We start from the raw sequence: 24,685 nt of genomic DNA, 5'->3' as shown, positions 1-24,685 counted from the left end.
GCACCTTAGGTAACCTTAGTTTTAAGAATAGAGGAAAGTATTGGTACTTGTGTACTTTTATAATTATTTTGTGAAAAGAAAAATAGGGTGTTAACATCAGGCTTGGAATTATGCTTCAGTTTTCATACACTTGACTGCTTGCAGATGGTATATACTTGAGTCCTCATCCATACACGCTTACAACAAATACAGCTCAGTATTTCAAAGGAAGTAATATTGGAAGTATACTCATCCAACTGAGCATTAGGCTGGGCAGCCATTTGTCAGTGTATTTTGCTTATATCTGTCTTTGTGTCCATTTAGTGTGGTGTGCATCCACATGTCTGTGGAGACCACATGTAAGGGTTAAATTTTAGCCACTCAAAGCAAGGCATAATGACTGCAATTGTGTTAAGTACTTTATGAAAATGACTACAGGTGACCCCCCCTGCATATTTGCATGGGCTAGGGGACGTAAACTACTTCAAGTGTTGATTTTCTGTGAATAATTGATGCACACCCAGACACAGCCCATACTTTTAGAAATAAGCCCTGGAAGGCACTAAAATCCATTTCAATACCTAAAAACAATCCAAACCATCAAAAACATAGCCTATGCAACACAGAATAATTGTATAATTTTATTATGAATGAGTAAGGTTGTACGAGGTTGGGGTGTGGTATGGGGCACCTGGTGACAAGATTAAGCTTATTCTTACTCTCCTTTTCTTCCTTTTCTTCTATGGAAAATCTGTGAATGTGGGAAGTCCATCTGTATTCTCTCTTAATGGCCAGGATACTCCACAAGGATCACCATTATATGAAGAAGAGAATTTTCTCAGTAATATTTCTTTTTCATTTTTTTACTCCAAAAGCATAGCAACCACGGTGTATACCACTACTTAGTGAAGGAAGGAAATCAGTCTGCTACAAATGCAATAAAAATTCAAAATAAAACTTCTATTGTAAAAAATTGCTCACCATGATTCTTCATGAACAAGTCGTGGAATGGATCAATGAATTTTTCCCAAAAACATTTCGCTGACATGGATCACAACTCGCTAACAAATTGATGCTTTGCCTTAGGCTGTATCACATCCCCGTACTTCACACACTCATAAGTATAAATTTGAAAACATTATTATACCCAAATTGTCAGATTTTAGCTTAATTTTGAGGTTCATCCCTTAAAAGATAAATGCATGTCATGTATATAAATGTATGAATGCATGAATGTATTAATATAAATTTGGTCAATTATATTTATTTCCTTTTGTCTTCAGGACTTCCCCCTGGGTAGTGGTCCAGATGGACCCATGGGCGGTCCAATGGGTCCAAATACTATGGGACCTGTTATGAATGGAGATGGCCTTGATGGCATGAAAAATTCTCCTGCTAATGGTCCTGGTACGCCGCGGGACGATGGAGGTGGTATGGGTGACTACAATTTAGGAAGCTTCGGGGGCCCACCGGAGAGTGTAAGTTTTACCTGAGGCACATCTGTGACCGTCTTTCTGCTTGTGTGAGGTGTAGATGCTGGATGCTGCCACATGCACACTAGTATCATATCCTGTAATTGTAAAGACTGAAAGAAAGATACATAATTTTGTGCAAGTATTTGTTTGAGATTTAGGTTCATATATCATAATATGAATACAATAAATCGGGAAACATATGCTTCACATGATAATCAGATTGTATTCAAAAGGTGTTGTCAATTGCTCATTTTATTGATATAGATTTTATCTACATTAAATTACTTCAGAATGGTAAAATTGATTTTGATGTGCATTAAGTAGCATCTTCCCTTGTTTGTTTTAACTGAGTGAGTTACTAGTCCCCTAGATTAGTCAGGGTTGTGCAGAGGCAATTGAGAATAGTTATATTACTAAATTTGATGTGTCGCTAAGATATAACAGAGTGGCTTTGAAATGCATGTTCTTTCTTGTGTGACCTGACCTGCTCAGTTACTTTTTGTGATATATTTTGATTATTTTATGCTTTGTAATTATAAATGCAGCATTAGAGTAAGCTTAACTAAGGAAAAATGAAAATGCTGAGGTTGTAAATAAAAGATCAACTCAAGTGTTTGGGTTTACTGAACATCACAGCAATATTAAGCATGTGTGCTCACTCACACACAAAAAAAATGGATGAGTTTTTACTGCTGCAGAGAGCTACAAAAAGATTTAGTTAAATTGCATATGCAGAAGAAATTTTGGAAAAAAGAGGCTTCATTGTAAACACATGGAATGTTTTTGAAATTGGAGTAGTTGGTGAGACTAAGATGGGGAAAATGGGTAAGAGAGGGACAATCTAATGATAATGAAGGATTCTCTGTCCTCAGAAAAAGTATCATGATGGTGCAGATGAATGGAGTTATAGCCCGGATGTCACACTTGCTCATGTGTCCCAGGGCAGTGGCTTCTTGCCCGCCACAGGCTCAAGGGCCAATGAGACTGAGATGACCAATGAACAGTTTAGTGTATGCCCCTAACTTACTACCTTTACTACTGACTAATAGAGTGAAAATGATGCTCAACTAGATTGACAAGCATATATATATATATATATATATATATATATATATATATATATATATATATATATATATATATATATATATATATATATATATATATATATACACACACACACACACACACACACACACACCGTATTTCCACACATAGTAGAGACAGTAATATAGGAAATGTAGCCCTCGTCTTTCAGCCTAGATTTTTAGGACTGGAAGGACACAGTAATCCTAAGCAGAGAATGTTATAAATTTCATCAGTAGGTGGTATCAACCAGCCATGGAGAGGCTGCTTTATGTGTAGAAGTCAATTGCTTTTCTGTCTCTTACTACTGGAATATATTATCACTACTACCAGTATAGTCAACTTTGAGCCGCTGTTGTGTAGTGGTTAGCATGACTGACTATGAATCCACAGGCCTGGATTTGATCCTGGCCTGGGCAGTTGGTGTGCACCTCACTCAGCTGTTCATCCTCCTTTTCAAACCGGCTGATAAGTGGGTACCTTGAGAAATATTGGGGAAGGTAAACTGTGATAACTCTGATGTCACACTTGCCCATATTTTCTGATTATGGGTTCTTACCTTCCACAGGCTCAAGGGCTGAGGTGACAGAGATGAATGCTGACACAACGCACAACTATAGATTATTCCCCAAATTTTGCCTTTACTCACTGAACAATGATTTGGATGCAGCCAAAGCAGAGAACCTACTGCTTTATGTAAATGGTCCTCATTCTCATGTTATATATAAAACTTGCCACTTGCAAATAGCTGTGCATTTTTATGAGGAATAAGGGTGCAAGTTTCCAAATAAGAAAAAAAAACTACTTCTGCACAACAGTAGTGCATTGCTGTCTTCTTTTTTAGTTTTTTCCAGTAATGACACTGCCTCCCTAGTCCTCACTGTCTATGAAAACATGACCAACTTAAACAGTGCTGAAGTTGAGGGCACTCAGATAGAGCTATACATGATCCAATGTAAACATTTAATTATCTACTCTATTCATTCTCAGTACAACACAATTGTGTTCTATTTACTTTCCAAGGCTTTTAGATTTAATGTGAACTTTTTTAAGAGGTATTAAATCAAGGCATAATTGTCTTCAAAATCATTTAAAATGAGGTAAGTAAAGGTAAAGTTGGGGGCATACAGTATAGCTGGGTGTGGCCGTGGTGCTCATCTCCGTTACCATGGCCCTTGAGCCTGTGGTGGGGAGAGCCCATTACCCATTTTCATTTAAAATGAGGAGAGGATAAACAAGACCTAGTTTCCCTCCTACCTACATGCCCATCTTTGAACTTATTCCCTATCTAAAAAATATACTTTTATACGAGTCATTTTACACATATCTGTATTTAAAAATGCACAAAAGATATCTGGTTTCGTCCACTCTTATTCGACATCATCCACCTCAAAGGTTGGGAGACAGCATTTCACCTTTTGTTTGCCTATAATTGAATAATTGCCTTCTAAAATTCACAGGGGTTATGGGGCAAAAAACTCCACAGATTCATGAAATTTCCAGTGAACTTAAGTCGTTTATTGATCATCCTGATAGGAAGGACAAACAATTGGGTGGGCTCCACACTGACTACCTAGGCTGGGATTCGAACCATGCCCACAGATTTTTAGGTAGACACTCTAACCACTGCACCATGGAGGTGGTGTCATCATATGTGACCTCAATAAATGCCCTTAACCCCTTCACTCCGGCGACGCTGACGTCGGCGTCCAACGGCGTCACTGTATGGAAAGGGTTAGTCCTCTTCTAAACCTTTTAATCCTCTTTTAAACCTCTTAAGAGGAAATGGAAGAGGATTAAGAAGAATTTAGAGGAGGATTGAGAGGTTTAGAAGAGGATTAATCCTCTTCCATTTCCTCTTGACCCTTTCCATACTGTGACGCCGACTTCTGCGTCACAGATGGAAAGGGTTAAACTTTTTTTTATATTTAAAAATTAAACATAATATCAGTCATAAAAAATGTATGTCATGTTGGTTGGATATCACGCTATTTCCCAAGTTAACTGTTAACACTCACGGGGCACCTCACAAATATATGAATCTGAATGATGTGGTCCTTTGACAGTATTCAGTTGAGATTAATGTTGCCCCCCTCAAGTGAACATAAAAGTCATGTGATCCCCCCAAATGACCCAAAATCCATTTGTGGTGCCTGCATCACAAGCATGAAAAGTGTGCACACTATATTGTAATGCACAGGTCACATTCATGGAATATCCCCAGAAATCCAGAGTTCTTCACTAATGGTATTTGAAGGTACTCATGATTTTTTTGAGAATGTGAATGTCTGTATGACATGATTTTCTTTCCCCCACAAACTGCAGGACATATTTCAGTTGTTCCCCAAACTTTATTTTTAGTGAGTAGGAATTCCAGTCTCTCTCTCAAGAAGGGATTAAAAGAGGGAATGGATGATGGAGGAGATAGTCAGCAACCCTATTGTTCTGAGGGTGTTTAGAGAGAGAGAGAGAGAGAGAGAGAGAGAGAGAGAGAGAGAGAGAGAGAGAGAGAGAGAGAGAGAGAATCTGAGATAAATGTGATCAAAATGTTCATCCCAAGTCCATATCTGACTTTTTCTTTCTTATCCAGCCTGTTTTTTTTATTTGTTTTTTTTATTTCTTTCCTCGAGATAACATTTCTATCCTCTCACCAGGATTATCTTTAAATTCTTCGATAGAATGGTGACCTATCAATCTGAATTAGGTCTTCCCATCCCTCTTTTGAACATCAGCTTTCCATATTGTAATGTTTTGTCCTAAGTGGAGGTCTTTATTCGGAGTGGATAAAAATTGCTAATTTGAAAAATTTATGAACCAGTTTATTCTCTTAGGATGCATTATTACCAGAGTCAATTCTGAAATCAATGCTGGTAGCTTGAGTTTCTCACTGAAGCATATGCTTGAGTTTTGTTAACACGTGTGATTTTCACCTGATACAATAGCACACCCCATCAGGAGGGTGTAACTTGATTTGTTCTGACAAATGTGTTTTTCAAAACACCAACAAAAATGTGATTCTCATATTCTGGCAAACCGTCAGTCTGTTATGAGCAGTTTTCCATTTTCTGCTGTTAGTATGTTTCATGTTAGACCTTGGAATTGTCCTTTGTAACATATTTTATTAGTCATTCATCACTGAATAATAATACATCGATATGAAATTTAAATTTGTACACTCCATACTCCTTTCAGTACTACACAATATAGGCCATTGGCTATTACTGGGAAGTACTTATGTTGATGGGAAGGTCTCATGAAAATTTACATGAAATAACTTAATATTCCTTTTAGGAATAATAGCAATAAGGGCAATTGTGTTCCATGATGACTTGAAACATATTGTAAAAATAAATTACGTGTAACCTGCTACAAATGAAGTAATACAAAAGCAATCAGTCGACACTTTTCTGAATTTTGTCAGCATTTTTACACATGGTGTTTAATGTGCTTCCACTTGGCTGCATCAAGTGTTCTGTGGCCATGCTGTCACCCTCATAATAATACTTTTGGTACATGAATTCCAGGTGCCATAGGCCAAATAAAAAGATTAAATATAATAAAATAAATAAATTACCAATTGCATCATCAAGCAGAGATTAAATGCAAAAACCTACGGGTGCCATAGGCCAAATAAAAAATAAAATAAAATAAAATAAATAAACTACCAATTGCATCATCAAGCAGAGATTAATTGCAAAAACCCTATAAGTTCAGTCTTCAGTAAACCCTTGGAAAGCTGAGACACTTGTGTACCAGCTGCAGTGAAAGGATTAAATAGGTTTCAGGAGAAAGAAATGGAGAGTGAATGCTAAAGAGTAAAGCAAAGGTTCCTGTGTGAAATCAGGCTGAAGTAATTTATTTTTTGAGGCCACAGGTTATGTATGCTGATAAAAACAAGACCTAGGCAGTCATAAGAGGGGAAAAGATGGAAGTTAAATAAGGATCAGTTAGTAGTAAGGGAGCATCAAGGAAAAAGCAGAGGAAAGACCAGTGAAGGGAAAGATAGAAGTCTAAGCATGTAGGTGAGGAAGGGATTGAGAAAGAGTGTAGTTCTATGAACTATAGTCTCAGAAACTTGGGCATTGAATAATGGGTATGTGCAGTAGAGAAGAATAACTTAAGATGATTATGAGGGTTTGTGATATAGGATTGAGTGTGTAAGAATGTGTACAGGTGTGGTTTCAATGTAATAGCAGGTGTAGGTAGAGTGCAGTGCCTTAACCCATATGATTCAAGTGACTGGAATTCCCACTCAGGCTCAGGCCTTCAAGTGGCAGAAATTCTTGCCCTTTGCTCCCCTGCCAAGATTTTATACAGTAGGATCTCGTCAATATCTAGTTCCACAATAATGTTTTTGATAATGACAAATTAGAATAGATAAGTTTCAACAGTAACATTTGGATATCATTTGTTTGTCGCCATTTTGATAACATATTCATAAGACGTGTTCTGGTCGTGGTCAGGGACACAGGATTGAGGGTTTATTTGTGCTGCCACCCTAAGACTTTAACCTATTTCTCCCATTTAAAGCCCTCCTATCACTACATTTTCTTGCAGAATTCATAGGAATCATCAATTAATCAACAAGAATAATATAAAACCCACCTTAAAGGAGTAAATGAGGTATTTGGAGTGATGATTGTTCCAAGAATTATGCATGGAGGCTGCTATGGTATACCACTTGCTCTGTTTTCACTGTGGCCTCTAAGGCTCGGCTCACCCACCTCTGTCAACTTATAATGAAATATGTCAAAGCCAACTCTTACAACCACCAGGTTATAGAGCAGAATATATCACACAACAGTAGACATGCCACTGCAAAGCACAGAGGAAGACAACTTCTTAGCAAATGAGTGACCTTGATAAAACTATAAGGATAGTTCACAATGCATTGTTTTACTCATAATGCATCACTTGTCTGAGACTCCTGACCCACAATGTTGAGTAATATCATAGTGCTTGCTGGCCAAACTGTGGGAGTGGTCTTATTATGCTGTAGTGCAGTGCAGGAAACAGCTCAAAGGGGGGAAAAAAAAGCCCGCTACTCGCTGCTCCTATAAAGTGTTCAGAGGAGTGGCCAAAAGATAGATCAATTTCAGGATGGTCTGTGAACTACCTTACTATATTCTCATCCTTAGTCACTACTAGGTCACCCAATAGCTAAGACGTTATTGTGTTCTTTGCTTATAAGTAGTGTATTTTTTGTTGTGTGATATTTTTGACTTTATCACTAGTGGCTGAAAGTGTTGGCTTTGACAGGTTTGATGATGTGTTGACAAGTGGGTTTCCCTAAAGGAACAACATTCCACAGTTGCTTCTTCCAAATCAGTACTTCCTCCAATTTTGCAAGAATTCAGTCGACATTGCAGGTCACAAAACATGAATTCACAAAATGGATTAATTAACCTTATGGGGAAAACTGAATGTTTACATCTTGTTGGTGGCAGCCCAATTTTTCATGATTCATCATCATTTTTTGCCCTTATATATACACACATACATTTAGTTATACATCCTATAATAAAAAAAAAATACAGAAAAACATAACTAAGGTACAGCATTGGCAGCAGTCACAAAGGCTCCCCCATTTTCTTTTTCAACCAAGTGCTTCAGCATATCATACTACTGTGAAATATATACTAATAACTGTTTCATTCAATGAAAATATCAAATGAATAATAAAAACTTGAGCATGACTACAAGCAGTTAGTCTGCTGATGCATGTAAATAAACAATGACACACTGTCAGCAGTGGTGATGAAGCAGTCACCATTTTCTTTTCAACATTCTGGATGGCCAAATGGACATAGTGTTGGTGGTGGGCAAGAATCCAATAATTGCAAGACCATGAGAACATTTTAGGAGTGCGGGAGAAACTGAACAATAGGAGCGGAAAGATACAGCGCTTGGGTTGTGACATCAGAGTGTGATGTCAGGCCAAGTTGTTCAGTTTTTCCCACGCTCCTACAAACGTTTTCATGTTCTCTCAATATCCAAGTTCTTGCTTGCCGCCAGAGCTGTGTCTGTCTGTCCCTCCGGAATCCTAAAAAAGAAAATGGGGAACTGCTTCATCACCACTGCCTACACTGCATCAGTGTTTGTTTACATGTATCAGCTGAGCAACTGCTTGTAGTTATGATAAAGTTTTTTATTACTAATTTGATATTTTCATTGCCTGTTTTTAGTTGAATGAAACATTAATTAATATATCATTCACAGTAGTATGATATGATTAAGCACATAGAAAAAAAAATAATAATGATAATAATGGCAGAGGCTTCATGACTGCTGCTGACCCTGTGGCCTAATTACCCCCCACCACCAGGAAACTAATGAGGAAAACCATACTTACTTACGCCATCACCCGCAAAACTCGAGTTGCATCCCAAAATTATGTTTTCATCTAATTGGCATTTTTGGTCTCTTGGTTGCAAAATTGGAGGGAGTTTGGTATCTCATTTTTTTTAAACTTGAGAAAAATAGAAGCCAAAAGAAATATGAAGGTTGATCATGCTAGCTCCTAATCTTTGTTATAGAAGGTATCATATGCTTTGGATATATAGGATGCAGTAGGTTTTAGACTTGAAAAAGTGTTATGTAAAAAAATGTAAATACTACCATAATTAAAATCTTACTGTACCCACATCATTGTCACTTGCACCTATTCTCCCAATTATTCATTTCCTTTCTTTGAGATTCTCTTCCTAGTGTTGTTTAAAACAACAGACTAAGTGCAGTTTATTCTTCATTCTTTCATGAAGCTGTTCCTCTCACTTAACCATTGCATAATCCACCAGAAGTTTTGTTATTCCATCCTGTTTTCCTTTTAATATTCTAAAACAAAATAGTTTAAATTTGTTCTCCAGGTTTTCCTGTCTTTCCTTTTTTCCCCATAGTTTATGTAAATATTTATTGCCATCTTATTTATTTTAGATTATCAAAACATTATTTTCTTACTCTTTTCCTCAGTGCCAATTTATTATTTTAAACTTTATTCAATCAGAGAATATTGGGAAAGATACTTCCCATTTGCAGTTTTGTGATCCCTGACTTCTAAATGGTTGGAGAAAAAAGAAATCAGGACTAATTCAGATTTGGCACTGAAAACAAGGCCACTAGTGAGATGTAGTAAAGAAGCATGACACTTTTTACACACACTTCCCTAGGATGTTTCCCTCGGCAGCTCTGTTGAAAATGTGGTTGAGTACAGATCATGGAGGGAACATAGTCATTGCAAATCTCCTTTGTCTTTATTCTATAGATAGGTGAAGGTGTAATGTGCCAGTAACCTAACCCTTAAAACACGGAATCACTTTATGGAATCACGCCTGTTAGTAAATCAGCAGAAAGTATTAACCCTTGGCCTCAAGATGACCATAGGGAGACAGTGGTTTTTAAATCCATAGGATGGGTTAGATGAGTTTGATGCAAGTAGGTGATTTACACATTTTATGCTCACTTCCTTGTTTCCCAGGATGTATACCACACACTGTTTTTATCACACGTGCTAGACAATATTCTAAAGCATTTAGGGGCCCACACATCCACATTTGGTAGGGGTTTGGTAGAGTTTGTGGGTATGTTTATGGGAAGTTTTATGAGACAAGTGATAGTTTTACAAGGCTTTTGCACCATGAACGTGAAAACACTTTCGAGAGTCCAACTGATCTTTGTGACCTTTGGAAATAGTTGTTGTGAGAGCTAGAAGCATTACTCTTCAGATTTTACTCAGTGTGGCACTGCCTAAGTTGAGAGAACAAGCCAGAGGGCACTGGGAGGAACACTCAAGACTGGGAGTCAAAGACTTTGGCCAGCTAGTATATTAAATAATGAACTTGATTTTTCCAACCCTTGAGTTATGCAGAATAATTAACTTGATTTTTTCAACCCTTGAGTTATATGAATACAACTTTTGATAGCATAGCTTAATGCAGGGGTTCCTAGGCTGTGTTCCACAGAGCCCCAGCGTTCCATAATAGTCTCCCAAGGGTTCAGTGTGTCAAGCCATGCATCCAATACTTATCTGATGGAAATATCTGTAATTATGTATAGGAGACTGGCATCGGTACAAGACAATGCAACAAGAGATGGAGAAAATGGCAGGGCGGTGATGTAGTTACTATAGTCTCACAGCATCATGTTTGTGGCACACAGTTTATGAAAATTGGCACTGTGACTGTTAACTGCACTCAGGTGATTGCCCAGGATACAGTGTGACGTCTATTGACGGCACTTGGGGTTTAAAAGTTAAGCAAGAGAACGGGTGAATGTTTTGCAGAGAAAATCATATCACAGATGGCAAGGACCCTTGTACATACTTAACCTGGTAGCAGCGATGGGCCAAATTTGTGGCTTTACCTTGTATCAGCGACAGGCCAAAATTTTGCCTTGATATAAACCCCAAAAAATAGGGAATGCATAAACTGATCACAAATGCATTGATATATATTATATAATGATATTGCATGAGTGATGATTTTTCCTCATTAATTCGCTTAGAGGGGCCTTTAAGAAACCAGATCCCCGCAGCTACCCATTTTTTATATATTTATTTATTTTTATTTATTTATTTATTTATTTATTTTTTTTATTTTTTTATTATTATTATTATTATTATTTTTTTTTTTTAATGATCTGTAGATAGGAAGATGGTGGTACTAATGCACAAAAGAGTGATAATTTGCCATAATAATGGCCATGAGTCACATTTATGAAAGACATGACAATAGGAATCCTGAAAGAGAATTTATTGACTTTACAGTGTCAATTGATACGGCAGTGATGAACACCTTTTTTTAAAAAGAAAATGTAACACTAACATTCAAGAGTGATGAAGTAAGTTCTTCAATTGGCTATGTACTCTACAAAATTAAAGATGTGGAAGTAAGGACTGCAAAGATACTCAAGGAGACCATATAGCTCCACAACATACTAGTGTGCAAGGACCAACAAAATCAAGACCTATTGACACAAAGTACTATATATAAAAATAGTTCAAATTGATGTAAGGGGAGATAGAAAGGCAATTTACAAAAAAGGTATTGAGATAATTACCCACAATTGAATAACCTACAGGAAAAGTGGAACCATAATGCAAATGTCTTAGAAAAACTTGAGAGGAGGTACTCAGAGAAACATCACGAAAGGTATGGGAGGATAAGGAATGAAGATGGGACAGTAATGCAAAAGGTAGAAGATATTACAAAGAAGATGGCATGGATATTTTGAGATACTGTTGAACAGAGAAAATGAGTGACAGTACAAGAGGATGGGAGGTCAAATATGGGTGTTAAAATGCGAATTTTAACCCATCTGCTTCGGCTAAATTGGAGTTACTGGCTGAGAAACAGCTAAATCTGGACCAAATATGAGATTGGAATGTACATTAGCGTACTCCTCTCATAAACATGCAGCCGCTAGTATTATTGTTTTTACTCAAATATTTTTTTTTTACTGGGGGTGGTTTCGTTTACAAAATGAACCTACTTGCAATGGCTGGTTGGATATCCAGCCTGATGCTCCCCTTAAAATAGGGAAGTATTGAACAGCCAAATCCATCATACATTACATTATTATCCATCTTTACCATTACATACACTGGGTGAGAGACAGAAGATAAACTAAACTAACCAGTTTTTAGACCTGGGGCATGTATGGTGAATTGTCACAAGTCACCATGGCCTACAATTTACTTTAACTTGGGGTCACAGGGAGCAGACACTTGTTGCCATACCAAACCACGTTTGGACACTGGTGGCTGCACAGAAGCGGATGGGTTAAAAGTTGAAAATATCATTACAGAAACAGTACAGTTGAAATTCCAGCTTAAGACTGGAAAGCCTTCAGGGAAGGAATATAATTATTTGGGATCTAAAGAGAAATAAAAGCAAAAAATTATACCTGATGAGTTTAAGGAGAGTAAAGTCATGTCAACTGAAAAAACAGAGACCACTACATATTGTCTATTGACAAACATAACAGAGTGCCTAGACAGGAAGTGTGAAGTCCAAGAGTGGGCCAGTAAATTACTCAAGACTGATAAAAGAATGCATGAAAATGCAATGAGCAGAATTAAAAGTACCCTGGGAATGAAAGACAGGTTAGAAGGATTTTTTTTTTTTTGTTTTTTTTTTTTCCGTGTGTGTGTGTGTGTGTGTGTGTGTGTGTGTGTACAACGGTGATGAGTGTAGATGGTAATAATATTACAGAGATAAATCTTACATGGAAAACTTGCCCAATTGTTTGAACTATAGATCATAATTCCAGAAAATTTGCCAATGAGCTTAGCTGAAAAGAAAGGCATGCAGCTTGTTTTATAATGGCAACACTATCAGCATCAGATGTGTTTCCTTTATTTTAAGATGACCATTATACCTTGCACTGCATATATTTGTTCTGGGTTGGTAATACACATGCATGAAGTGATTTAGGTATGAAGTTTTAATAACTTTTTAACTAAAATATTTAATGTTTTCAATTAATGAGTGACAATTATAAAAGTTTTACATGATCTTTGGTACACATGCATTGATACTGAATTTTAAAGTCTGATGCAATGAAGTTCCATTTATAAGAAAATAATGAGTACAGGTCAAGTCACTTGAACTAGGAAAGAACATGTGTTAGGATATAGTCTAATTCCTAAGATTGTTTGTTAAGAAGTTTGTTTGTTTTTAAGCTGAGAAAATAATCAAATTTTTGTTTTCTGTGCACTATCCATAATTGAGTGATCTGCTGCAGTAGCTCAGCTCTTTATCACTCCAGGCACAACTTCCTCTGCACTTCTCCTTGTTAGAAGCTGTGTATATGTTTCTTGTTGCAAAGTTTTACATTTGATTGCCCTTGTTTATTTACAAGTAGCTTCATGATTCTTTTTGTTCAGTTCTGCCCCTTAATTTTTATTAATTTGATTGGCAGAAACTCTTTTTCTTCACTACTCTCAGATTTGATGCAGGTTTCAGGCTACTCTGATGATGTAATTAACCCTAGCGATGAGAACACAGCCCCGTGTTGATGTTCTCACCGCTTCATCGCGGCCCCATCTTGACTCTCTTCAATTTTATTAGGACTTAAACAGCCGTGAAAGCACCTTAGGCATCATTTGAAAGCAGGCGTGACAATGGTTGCGTGAGGACCAAGTTTAGAGTGCGACTTGTGAGTATCGTGAGTGAGTCCGGCCGCCGCTACCTGGCTGCTGATCGCTGTCCTACCTGTGTCCGGTGTGGGCCCTGTCCTGTCCCGACACTATTCTAACACTCTCCTGCACTATACAACACTTTTGTATTATACAACACTATTGCACCATAAACAACAATTTGCCATTACACAGCAGTTGTGTATGAACTACCACTTAGCACTCAAGAATTTGAACATGCCACAGTGATATTCTAGTATAATGCCACAGTATCTTAAAGAAAACACATCAGTCTTAGTAATCACAGCCCTAATTCCACATGTCACCATTCATTCTTCAGTAATGAGTAGATATTTATTCTGGTTATTTCTTCATTGTTAACTTGGTGCAAACCAATTCATTTCATCAGAGACTTCATCCATATAAGTTGTCCCTTAACTGGAAGATCTATTTATGAGAGGAATCTTTTCTACATTCAGGAAACCAGGCACAAGGTTTCCAAATTAAATATTTCTCAAAAGAATGAAAATTGTCATAGTAATATATTTTGAATCGGTATTTTACAAGGAAAAGTTCTTTACTATTGTTTTTATTTTTACATGGTCACCATCTCAATACATTGATAAAGGATGTCTTAGGAATATAAGGTAAAACTTATTTCACCAAAAAAAAATTTACTTGTATTTTAGGAAAGACTAGACCAAGATGTGGAAAGAATTAACATAAATGTCATGACACTAAATAACTCGGTACTCTTCTAGCAGTCACCGCTCGAATTCCGTGCTCCTTCCCCTCAGTGACATAAGAAAATGGGGCACTGTAAACACAGAATCTTAAGTCTTTCTTTGCAGCGCCCCATTTTCTTATTGTCACTGAGGGGAAGGAACACGGAATTTGAGCGGTGACTTACAGCGCCCCATTTTCTTATTGTCACTGAGGGGAAGGAACACGGAATTTGAGCGGTGACTGCTACACTCTCACTTCAAAGTAACCATTACTATAACTGTTTTAGTGTGAACATACAATGAAGACTGATATTTCCCAGTTTTAACACCCCAAGAAAACAAAGTAAAAACCTGTGCAGATACTTTTTATTTTAAGCTTCAGTGATGCAACCCAGTTTGTTTTTGCAAAACCATATTCCTGAATCTGTGGTATTTTGTGTTACCCTTTTGATTGGTTACATGCTAGTTAGTTATATGCAGACACTTTCTAACATAGTTACTTGTGTTAGAATGATTGATATATGGTAGTAGACAATAGAAAAGAAGAAATGTATCCATTCACCACAATAAGCATGTGTGTTGGATTTTGGAAACTTCAGGCCACATATATCTCATGAACGTTGCAGAAATTTAATGCCATGTATGTAACCAATAAGGAAGCATACAATATTTTTAATTTTACTAACTTTGCAAGTAAATATAAATAAAATTATACTAATTCAGAAATGTAATTTTGTTTTGCTAGCAGTATGTAATTTTTGCCAACCGAATCATCATTGATCAAAGTTTTCTAATCACACCAATGTTTTAGAAAAGGAAAATTCAGAAGTTGCAATTGTGCTTAGCATTCTGATTGTCAGAGTTCAAATTCTAAGAATACTTGCGTCTTGACAGCCTTGAAAGTCACTTTAATTATCCATGATCCTTAATTATCATGAAACTGTGATGACCTCATTCAGTATACAAGTCACTCTTTTTACCTTATGTTCCAGGCATCTTTTTATAATGTTAACCAATTATTCTTTTATTTGTACGATAAAAAATTTCCATTTTTGCGAGCAATTGGTACTATAATAAGCGTAGCTACAATGAACATTGCTAAAATGGTGTCTGCTATACATGGTTCTGAGCCAACCTCATTTTTCTTGCCATAAAGATTAGGAAAAAAGCTTTGCTTATGGCAGCAGTTACATTACCCCAGCTGTTTCGGTGCTGATGAGAAGGGGAGGGAGAGGGAGATATCTTCCATTACTTTATTATGTACATACCTTTCCCTCCTTTTTTTTACATTTATATAAAAACACCAGTGGTGCAAACCAGTTTTATCATTAATCATTAATGACACACTACATTGGATTCCACAGAGTGGAATGAGTATGTGTATTGAGCAGGTGTCATAATATTCATGCTGTTTGGACCCCATTATTGATAAAATATCTAGTTTCTGGGGTACAATCTGTTGAACCATGCACCTGCACCATGTAGTGCCAAACTACCATTATTGACAGTTCATGGTGGGATACTATGTTTTTTTAACTGCCCATCTAGGACAAGGAGATGGATTGCTCTGCACTAATGAAAAGTTTGGAAACAACAGGCAACAATGGCAGAACAAGCATCCAAAGTTTTCTGCCCGGCTAAGTAATACTGTCATTGTAGCTAAAGGACTGTGATTAATATTGCAGTATAGATTGACAAAAATGTAATGGTTACCTGTGTGTGTAGCACTCAGCTGATAAGGCATTAGTTGGGCTGTTCATTTGGGCTGCATGGTGAGAGAGGAAGGTGCTCTGTGAGCAGTTAACCAACAGAACACACCTGTGATGGAAGTTTAGAATTTATAATGCAGAAATGTTGAGTGCTTAAAGCTTAAATCTACTTAAATAATTTCATTAAATGCATCCTTCCAATATCAATGATCATATAAGAATATTATCTGGGTATCTTTAAGCAAGAAAGAAAAGTGGAAGTAAAGGGAGATACTGACGTTTATTATCTATAACAGCCATGATCCATATTTGGCTGCTTATGCCTCAGTTTTTAGAAATGCTTTCTTGGAGATGGTGAAGTGATAGGAGAGGGGAATCAGTTTTGTTATTTGGGAGATATTTTAGACAGTGAGGATGGAGTGGAGAGATCAGTCATCGGAAGAGTAGCAACAGCATGGAGAAAGTGGAAAGAAATACCTTGGTTACTGATGATTAGAGCCATCCCACTGATGAGAGGGGGAAGTTATATGACACTTACTCAGTCTGTATTGTTACATGGAACAGAGGTATGGGCTGTGACAAAAGAAGCTAGAGGTGTACTGACGATATAATGATAAAATGTGACAAGGATGTTGAGGTGCATAGCTGGTATCATCATCCAGAGGACTGGTATAAGTAGAGCAGCAGTAATGAGAAGATGCAGTCAAGGAAGTGAGCTGATGTGCTAGGGCGTAGACCAACAGATCTTCCAAAAGAAGACCTGGAGGAAATGTGTGGAGGAGAACCTAGCCACTCTTGTTAATAAGGAGGAAGCACTTAATAGAGAGTTGGCAGACAGTCTCTAAATAACTAACCTCATAGTAACAGAAACCTGCTGAAAAATGAGTGATGATAATTTGCATAGATGTTCAGACCACATAGACCCTATGGATCAGACAAGGTGATTCGTCCTGAAATCTGGGCAAAGTATCTTTGAATGTTCACCTAAATATTGCATTTCTGTGAATTTCAAGGTGTAGGAAGTGATACTAGTTTATATATATATATATATATATATATATATATATATATATATATATATATATATATATATATATATATATATATATATATATATATATATATATATATACTACCCTCCTGATTTTCAAAATATCTGAGTTTCACGTTTAGTCCTAAATTCTTACCACCCCGGCTTTTGCGTGTTAGCGCCCAAAATTTTGCGCTGCTTTGACATTATGGGTCACATCTACCTACCATCTGCATCACACGCACAGCCTTAAAAGGCAGTGTCACTGTCTTTTCCTCCAACCATTGGGGCTACGGGCAACTGCAGTTGCCCATATGGCCAACCAGGAGCGAGTTATTGGTTGTCCGTATGGATGGAAAACGCTTGTGGGTACGAGCAACAGCATGGCTGTATGTAAACAAATAGACGATGGCAATGGCTGAGGAGTGAGGAGCAGTTGAAGATGACCCACCAAGAGACTCGTAAAGTGGATTGGCAGAGCAGAGCTGCTTTGTGTACTTAATTGACAAGATAAAACAACACCCTGTGCTGTGGAACCACTGTTCAAAAAACTTTATTCTCGAGTCTATGAAAATTGTAGGACTCCCGGTGTTGTGTTCCTGGCTGTCCTCCCGCAAACTACGCATGCTCAGAGGTGAATGTAAACTAACACAGACTTGATGATAAGCAGAGCTGTTCTCACACATTCCCTGACAGCATGGCTTTGCTCACTTCGCTTGCCAGCTCCCCTCCATGAATCACTGAATGAAGGCTATTTATTGTGTCAGGAACACAACACCGGTCTTCACAGCAGTTCTCTGACAAGGTTTTGGTAGACTCCTGTCATCCCGTCTTTGAAGCCATGATCGTGCCCACAACCACTTCTTTCTTCCATTTAACCGCAGCAACAAATCTATTACTTGGGTAACGGCAGCACGAGCCACGACAGCCAATACTTTAGCAGATGATGCCAAGTCAATACAGGGCGACTGCTTTGTTTATGTTGTGGATATGGATAACCAACCTTGGCCGTGTGTGACGCACACCCAGAAAAGTTGTTGTTGTTTGTTGTCCCTACCACCAACACGGTTGGAGAAAAAAGGTAGACTCCCTCAGTTGGGTGACCATGTTCACGCGTGCTTGGGCGGGATTCACAGAGATGCGCACTAATGGATTGTGGTAAAAACAACAAACTATCGATTAAACAATCAACGTTAACTTCAGATTCACAAAGTTTTTGTTTCGTCGTTACTTTAGCAGATGGCACCATGTCGATACAGGGTGACTGCGTTGTTTACGATGTCGGTACGGACAACAGACTTTGGAAGTGTATGATGCATACCCAAAAAAGTTGGAGTTGCCAGTTGCCCGTAGCCCCAACAGTTGGAGGAAAACGGCCAGTGTGACACCACCACCACCAGGCAGCAAGGCCGCTGATTGGGTGAGCACTGACGATGACGTCATCGGACTCACAGCGAATAAAGCGTGTTTTCAGAACCATCAGCCAGCAATCTCTAGGTTGTGAGGCAAGCACCAAACCCACTGAGCCACCTGGCTTCCTGCTTGAAGTGGAGTGCGTTTTTTGTTTTTTTTTTTTTTTTTTTTTAAGTGCAGCAACTTCTGTTTTTTGTTAGAAGTGGAGGGCAGCAACTTCTGATTCAAAGCAATAGGTAGGACAGCCTCAGTAGAAGATTATGGCGTCCACACAGGTGGCATGGATGGATGTTTCTGAAGGGCAAATAATCATGATTAAACTTAGCACAATCCCATAAGAGAAAATAAGCCCTTTACACAAAAAGAAGGTTTATCACAAAGAGGGCAGCATGCAGTAGATCTGTATAGTTTAGGAGGGTGGCTAAAATACCAATTGTTTTGGCACTGGTGGGAGAGAGTAATGTACAGTTGGACTTTGCATCAAGTTCCTCATATGTCTGCACTGTTGTAGGAAGGTCATGATAATTGAATACTGTTTTTTCGGTAGTTACAGCTGCCTGAGGGGTTTAAAGCAAGTGACAGCAACATCATAGTTGTCTGCAAGGATTTTACGAAGTTCTTCAAAGCAGTAAAACCAGTTGACGTAGTCAATTGGGCATATAGCTGTGGGTATGAGGACAGTGCCAGTACAAGTGTTGATAGTTGATTTAGTGGTGATACGGGGAAGGGTTACTCCTTTGAGATCTTAAAAGGATAGCATTGCTTTTATTAGATAATTTATTTCATACATACATAAAAATATTTCAAACAGATTCCTTGCCATTAAATTCATATTTTCATAATCTCCACTACCACTTAACCTCAGGATTCAGTTGTGCCACATAAAACACACTTCCACTAATACCTTTTTTGAGTCTTAAGCAGAATCTTGCATTAAATAATACAAAATACTAAGTGCAAGCTAGGAAGTGTTTTGCACAGTCTGCTACAGTCAGTAGCAAGTAAATGAGTGGTGGTGGTCTTGACAAACAAGCATCAATTAAGGATGAGATACATTATAAGCCAGCCTGTTTGAGGCCTTATGAGCAGGGGAACAGAAGTCTTTAAGGTTTTCAGACTTGACAATATACAAGACAAAAGTAAACAAAATACATGGACAGTTTACACATTTCTGTAGCTTTGATATTGATGTTTACTCGGTGCACATTACAAACAGCTACAGCTGAGTGCCCCAATTTCTGTATTTTAAGAGCTCTATGAGACTTTTCCTCACTTTTATACTGACTAATATTTTTGTATAGGTTTCTAGAAAAGTTATAAGTGTTTGTCTGCTTGAGAAGCAGCTTTTTAGTGTGGTATCTTTTCATAGACGTAGATTTGCATGCTGAGTGACTTTTTCTGATTAATTAATGCTTTGAGTGTCTTAATTATATAAAAATGAAATATGCAGTTATTGGGTTTTAACACTTGATAATTGTCTTTCAACAGGGAACATTACCTCAGGTTGTTTCAGCTATATATCTAAACTTGTTAATATATAAACATTACATTTCTAGAATTTGTACTTATCCCTCTGGCTTTTCTATTAACCACATAGCTACCAAGGAAAAACATAAATTTGATAAAATAATTGGAATTTCACCTACAATCACAGTGTGCTCTTTGAGTACTATTATTGTAGAACAATATAATTTGTGGGTTGGGTTTTCTGAAGACTGCAGTTATAAATTTTTGAGAATTACATACATGTAATCAAGCCATGGTAAAGTTTTAGCTTTTCTTTAACCCCTTCACTATGGCCGGGCCAAAACAGCGCCCTGCGCCATATCCGGGATCGCCGCGTGCGCCAAATTTCAAATGTCACTATTGAATACAAGTTTTCAGCCATAATCTCAACATAATCATCATGTATTATATATGAAGACATGCAGAATTAAATGGTGCACATAAAGAAACTCACTACGGCCAGGCCAAAACAGCGCCCCGCGCCGTATCCAGGATCGCCGCGTGCGCCAAATTTCAAATGTCGCTATTAAATATGACATGTTTTCAGCCATAAACTCAATATAATCATCATGTATTATATATGAAAACATGCAGAATTAAATGGTGCACATAAAGAAACATAAATTAATTGATAATTTTGAGATGTAAGCATAAATATAAATAAGATAACTCGTATATTAGCTAAAGTGAGCTAGGACGCAGTATGCGCGTCCTCGGATATGGTACAGGGCACACAAGGACGCAGTATACACGTCCTCGTGTTGAAGAGGTTAAAAGAAAAGCAACCTTTGATATTGATCCTTTGTTTACTCTCTCATGTTAGTTATCTATGTACTTCATAATATTCTCTCTCTCTTTGAAGTACTATCACTTTATTCCAGTGTTTCAACTTCTGAGTGCAGTGGGTACTCGAGTTTCACACACATTTGATACTTTAGAAGCAGTGGTCATGTTGTGAACTGCTAATTATATATGTTTACACATTAAATGGACATTAGAGTCTTTGGCAAGAAGCCAAATCGTCATTTGTAGCTGTTGTATATTTTTTTACATGGTACACACATATAGTTGAATGAAATGAAGGTAAATTTGCCTTATTAAATGAAAATCTCAGTCAAGTACAGTTATGCAAAGCCAACCAAATGATCTTGATGAGTGCTGTTTTGAGGCAAAGGGTTTAGTGTGCACATGCATAATAATGCTGCCACTCTCCCAGTAATATTAATGAGATTTGTCAAGTTTTGCCTGACAGAAGACTGTGACTGCAAAACATGCTTTCAGCCACTGCCACCTTATCAGAAAAAGTGAGCTTTCAGCTCATATAATGAACAAAGTTCATTATGTGTAAAAAGCTTGGATCCCTCAGGTATAACAGATTTTTGGATATAACATCACCCTCTAACCCCCAACTGTTTTGTTAAAGTGAGGGTTGACTGTATTGGCATTTCTACATTACCTTTTTGGGTGGGTGGCTAGGGTGGTGTAACATGGTGCCTGCCTGTAGAAATAGTTTCGGGGTAAATCCTCGGAGATCTCTACATGTGGTCTTCTCAAACATCCTGGGGCCATATGCTGAAAACTCTCCCTTAGAATGTCTTAAAGGGTTCTACCGCAACAATCGGTGCAGAGTTGTGGGACACCTTCAAATGTAAAACTCTTCAAGCTGCAAAGGAGTGCATTAGAGCACAACCAAGGTCAAGAAGTGTTATGACATGGGGGGAGACTTTAAAGAATATCAAAAAGTCAAGCTGCCAGACTTGCAGGGGAATCAGGACCAGTATAGGTCTCTGTCACATAGGACTTGAACTGTCCTGGGGATACAAGGAGGTATGTCAGGATTCTCGCTAAGGATGTCAAGTGTCATTTCAATGCAATTTGACTTTTGTTCTGTTCACCAAGTTCTGAAGAAGCTCTGCTCCAAGCCTTCCTCTTGGGTGTGGGCTATCCAAACAACAGATGGTTGCTTCGTGTTAGACATGGATGGGCAGAGGGCTTGTTGGGCTGAGTACATTAAGCAACTGTACATGGTGAACCCTCTGACCAGCCAGACCCCATTTACTGGGTTACAAATAAGGGATGCTGATCCACCCACTAACAAGACCCCACCCTCTTCACAAGGTCAGAGGCTGTGGCAAGATTAGGGGAAGATTAGGGGTGAAAAGGCAGCTGGTGTTTGTGATATCAGTGCAGAGTTGCTCAAAGCTGGAGGAGGCACAATGTGCACATGGTCTTGACTGCCATATAGGGAATCTGGTACCATTCCTCCAGACTAGAAGAAGGGGCTGGTCATCCTTTCCTGAAAAGGGAAAGGGGAGACCATCAGGACTGCAACAAGGTGCTTGCCCATCAATTGTGGATGTGGATTTGCAGCCAACTGATGAAGTTGCAGAGACCTGAATAGTCTGGGTTGATGCCTGGTAAGTCGACAACTGAACATATTCTAGCACTTTGTGCACTGGTGGAACACTGATGCGAGTTTCAACAGGGGATGCTTGTAGCCTTTGTTGAGTTCAAGAAAGTATTTAATGGAATGCATTATGAAGCACTCTGGGATCTCCTGCAGCTCTGTGGGGTTTCTGCATGGATCATTGGTCCATTGACTAGCCTGTACTCTGGGATTTAAGTGCTGTGAAGTGTGGGGGGCATATCCTGCTTCTTTCTTGGGAACATGGGGGTGAGACAGGGCTGTGTCTTTGCCCCATCACTTTTCAACACTTGTATGGACTGGGCATTAGGCAGAGTTGTTGGCCAAAGTCATTGTGGAGCATCTATTAGCAATACAGGAAAGTGCTGCCTCTTCCCACATTGTAACTGCACGTTTTGCCACTGACATCTTAAGAACTGCATAGCTCTCTGTTTTCCAAAAGTACCCTCCTTAGGATTCCTAAGGATTTGTACCTTTATTTCAATTTCTGTTCTTACCAATCTATTGCTTCTATAATAGATTACTTGTTCTTCTAATCATATAAATAGTAGTTACATGGGACTTATCCCACTTGTTTCGTATTACTCATTATTAACATTCTTAAATAGACTTGTAGACACTCATGCTGGATCCGCAATTTTCAGTGTCTATGACAAATGACCTTCCCAGCATCAATAACTTCGCTCCAAGAAATATCACAGAGCATTTAAAGTCTGACTTTTCTGTTATTTCAGAATGGAGCAGGAGGAAGTTAGTTGCCTTCAGTGCCTTCTCAACACAATTTCTCCACTATCAACTAGATACAGCCTTCCAGACAACTATCCTCTTTCCTTCAATAACATGCAACTCTGTCTCCTCTCTTCAGTAAACATGCTTGGTCTGTCCTTACTAAAAATATTACCTCATGTAAAATCAGCTTTCTTGAAGTTAGGTGGTCTGCTTTGTAGCTACCAAAACTATTCTCTCTCAGATACTAACTAAACACACAGACCATGTCTCTTCTTGTTTGGAGTAAGCATCACATGTAGGGGAATTTCATTCACAGAGTTCTAAACAGAAAAGGCTATTTGCCTTTTCATTTCTCCTCCTTTGGAACGGACTACCTTCAGCCATAAGTCTGCTGCTATGTTGCTTTCCTTCCTTACTGTTCTTCTAATCTTCATAACCATATTCCCATCCCCATGGCCCCGCTGCATAAGACTTTCTGCTTAGGCTCATTTATATTTTGCCTGTATCTCATACTGCCTTTAGTTTCCCCATAATACTATATTTTCACACTAAGACAGGAAGTACAGCCAGTATACAAGTGTAGCAAGTGCTTTCTTTAGACCAAAGGTAACCTCTAAGCGTTCTAGTTTTTACCCAGATTGCATCATAATGATTTGCTCACACTGGTGCCAAGACCTCATTTTTGTTCCACTTTTCGTTACCCCCCCCCCCCCCCCTCTACTAGGTATGCTCTCATTTGGTCAGTGCCTTACAGTATGCTCTCATTTGGTCAGTGCCTTATATCTTATATCGAAGGATTTTGCCAAATCAGGAGGAATATGATCCCCATTGCATGAACTTTAGTCATCAAGTCCCATAAGGGTATAATAAAAATTAACAATAGCACAAGAGGTATTACCCTAGTCATCCTAAGCACATTATCATGGGAGATAACTGCTGATGTACAGATTGGTGAATTTCACGAGGAAAATTTCACTAAGAACTAGCGTGTTTAAAGTAATGCACAAGCAGCTGGGGTGTATCTAAATAATTAATTCCTCTGTAGTCATCATTGAGGATTACTAGAAACAGTAACTGTGTTGTTTTACTTCTATTAGGCATAAAAGCAGTTTGTCTCTGGGTGTAGCTTGCAGATAATTCTCTACTGCATTTCTCTGCATTTACCAGTCCCCAAAATACAGCTCTCATTATTGTAAAGCAGAATTCATGATAATCCAGCCAGAGGTTCTGGAACATCGTTTTTAGGTTCAGTTACCTGCTTCTGTCTATAAAGCACGACCAGTATGCCCATTTGACAGGCATATGAGCATTCAATTACTAACTATTCCTCCTTATTTCTTCTGCAGTTAATGCAGCTACCAGTACGTCTTCAAATTGTAAATAATTTTTTAATTTTCTGACATGTTTGAAAATATGATGATGGAGGTAAAGTAACTACTTGCATATGAATTAGCTTGACAAGCTTTTACAAACA

The 24,685-nt window shown here is 38.1% G+C and overlaps 2 protein-coding genes across 15 annotated transcripts in view; one reads left to right on the top strand and one right to left on the bottom strand.

The window, feature by feature from the left end:
- Positions 1 to 24,685, top strand: part of LOC127009196 (single-stranded DNA-binding protein 3-like) — a 229,248-nt gene that overhangs the window by 196,677 nt on the left and 7,886 nt on the right. For 11 of the 12 annotated variants that reach the window (XM_050882037.1, XM_050882038.1, XM_050882031.1 and 8 more), the window contains one exon: positions 1,263 to 1,457. In XM_050882037.1, coding sequence (XP_050737994.1) covers positions 1,263 to 1,457 — 195 coding nt within the window. Of the gene's footprint in view, positions 1 to 1,262; positions 1,458 to 13,606; positions 13,695 to 24,685 lie in introns of all 12 variants that reach the window. The other variant, XM_050882033.1, reaches the window with a different exon arrangement.
- Positions 1,434 to 24,685, bottom strand: part of LOC127009198 (actin-related protein 6-like) — a 44,979-nt gene continuing 21,727 nt past the window's right edge. The window contains exons 9-10 of one of the 3 annotated variants that reach the window (XR_007761697.1): positions 16,113 to 16,217; positions 1,434 to 1,564 (exon numbers count right to left, since the gene is read on the bottom strand). The gene's annotated coding sequence lies outside the window, so the exon portion shown is untranslated. Of the gene's footprint in view, positions 1,565 to 14,748; positions 16,218 to 17,251; positions 22,354 to 24,685 lie in introns of those variants that run through there. The other 2 variants (XM_050882039.1, XM_050882040.1) reach the window with 2 other exon arrangements.

The sequence above is a fragment of the Eriocheir sinensis genome, chromosome 40 (assembly GCF_024679095.1).
Source record: "Eriocheir sinensis breed Jianghai 21 chromosome 40, ASM2467909v1, whole genome shotgun sequence".
In the NCBI taxonomy this organism is placed as follows: domain Eukaryota; kingdom Metazoa; phylum Arthropoda; class Malacostraca; order Decapoda; family Varunidae; genus Eriocheir; species Eriocheir sinensis.
The sequence above is the reverse complement of the archived record's forward strand: the minus strand, read 5'-3'. Positions and strand labels throughout refer to the sequence as shown.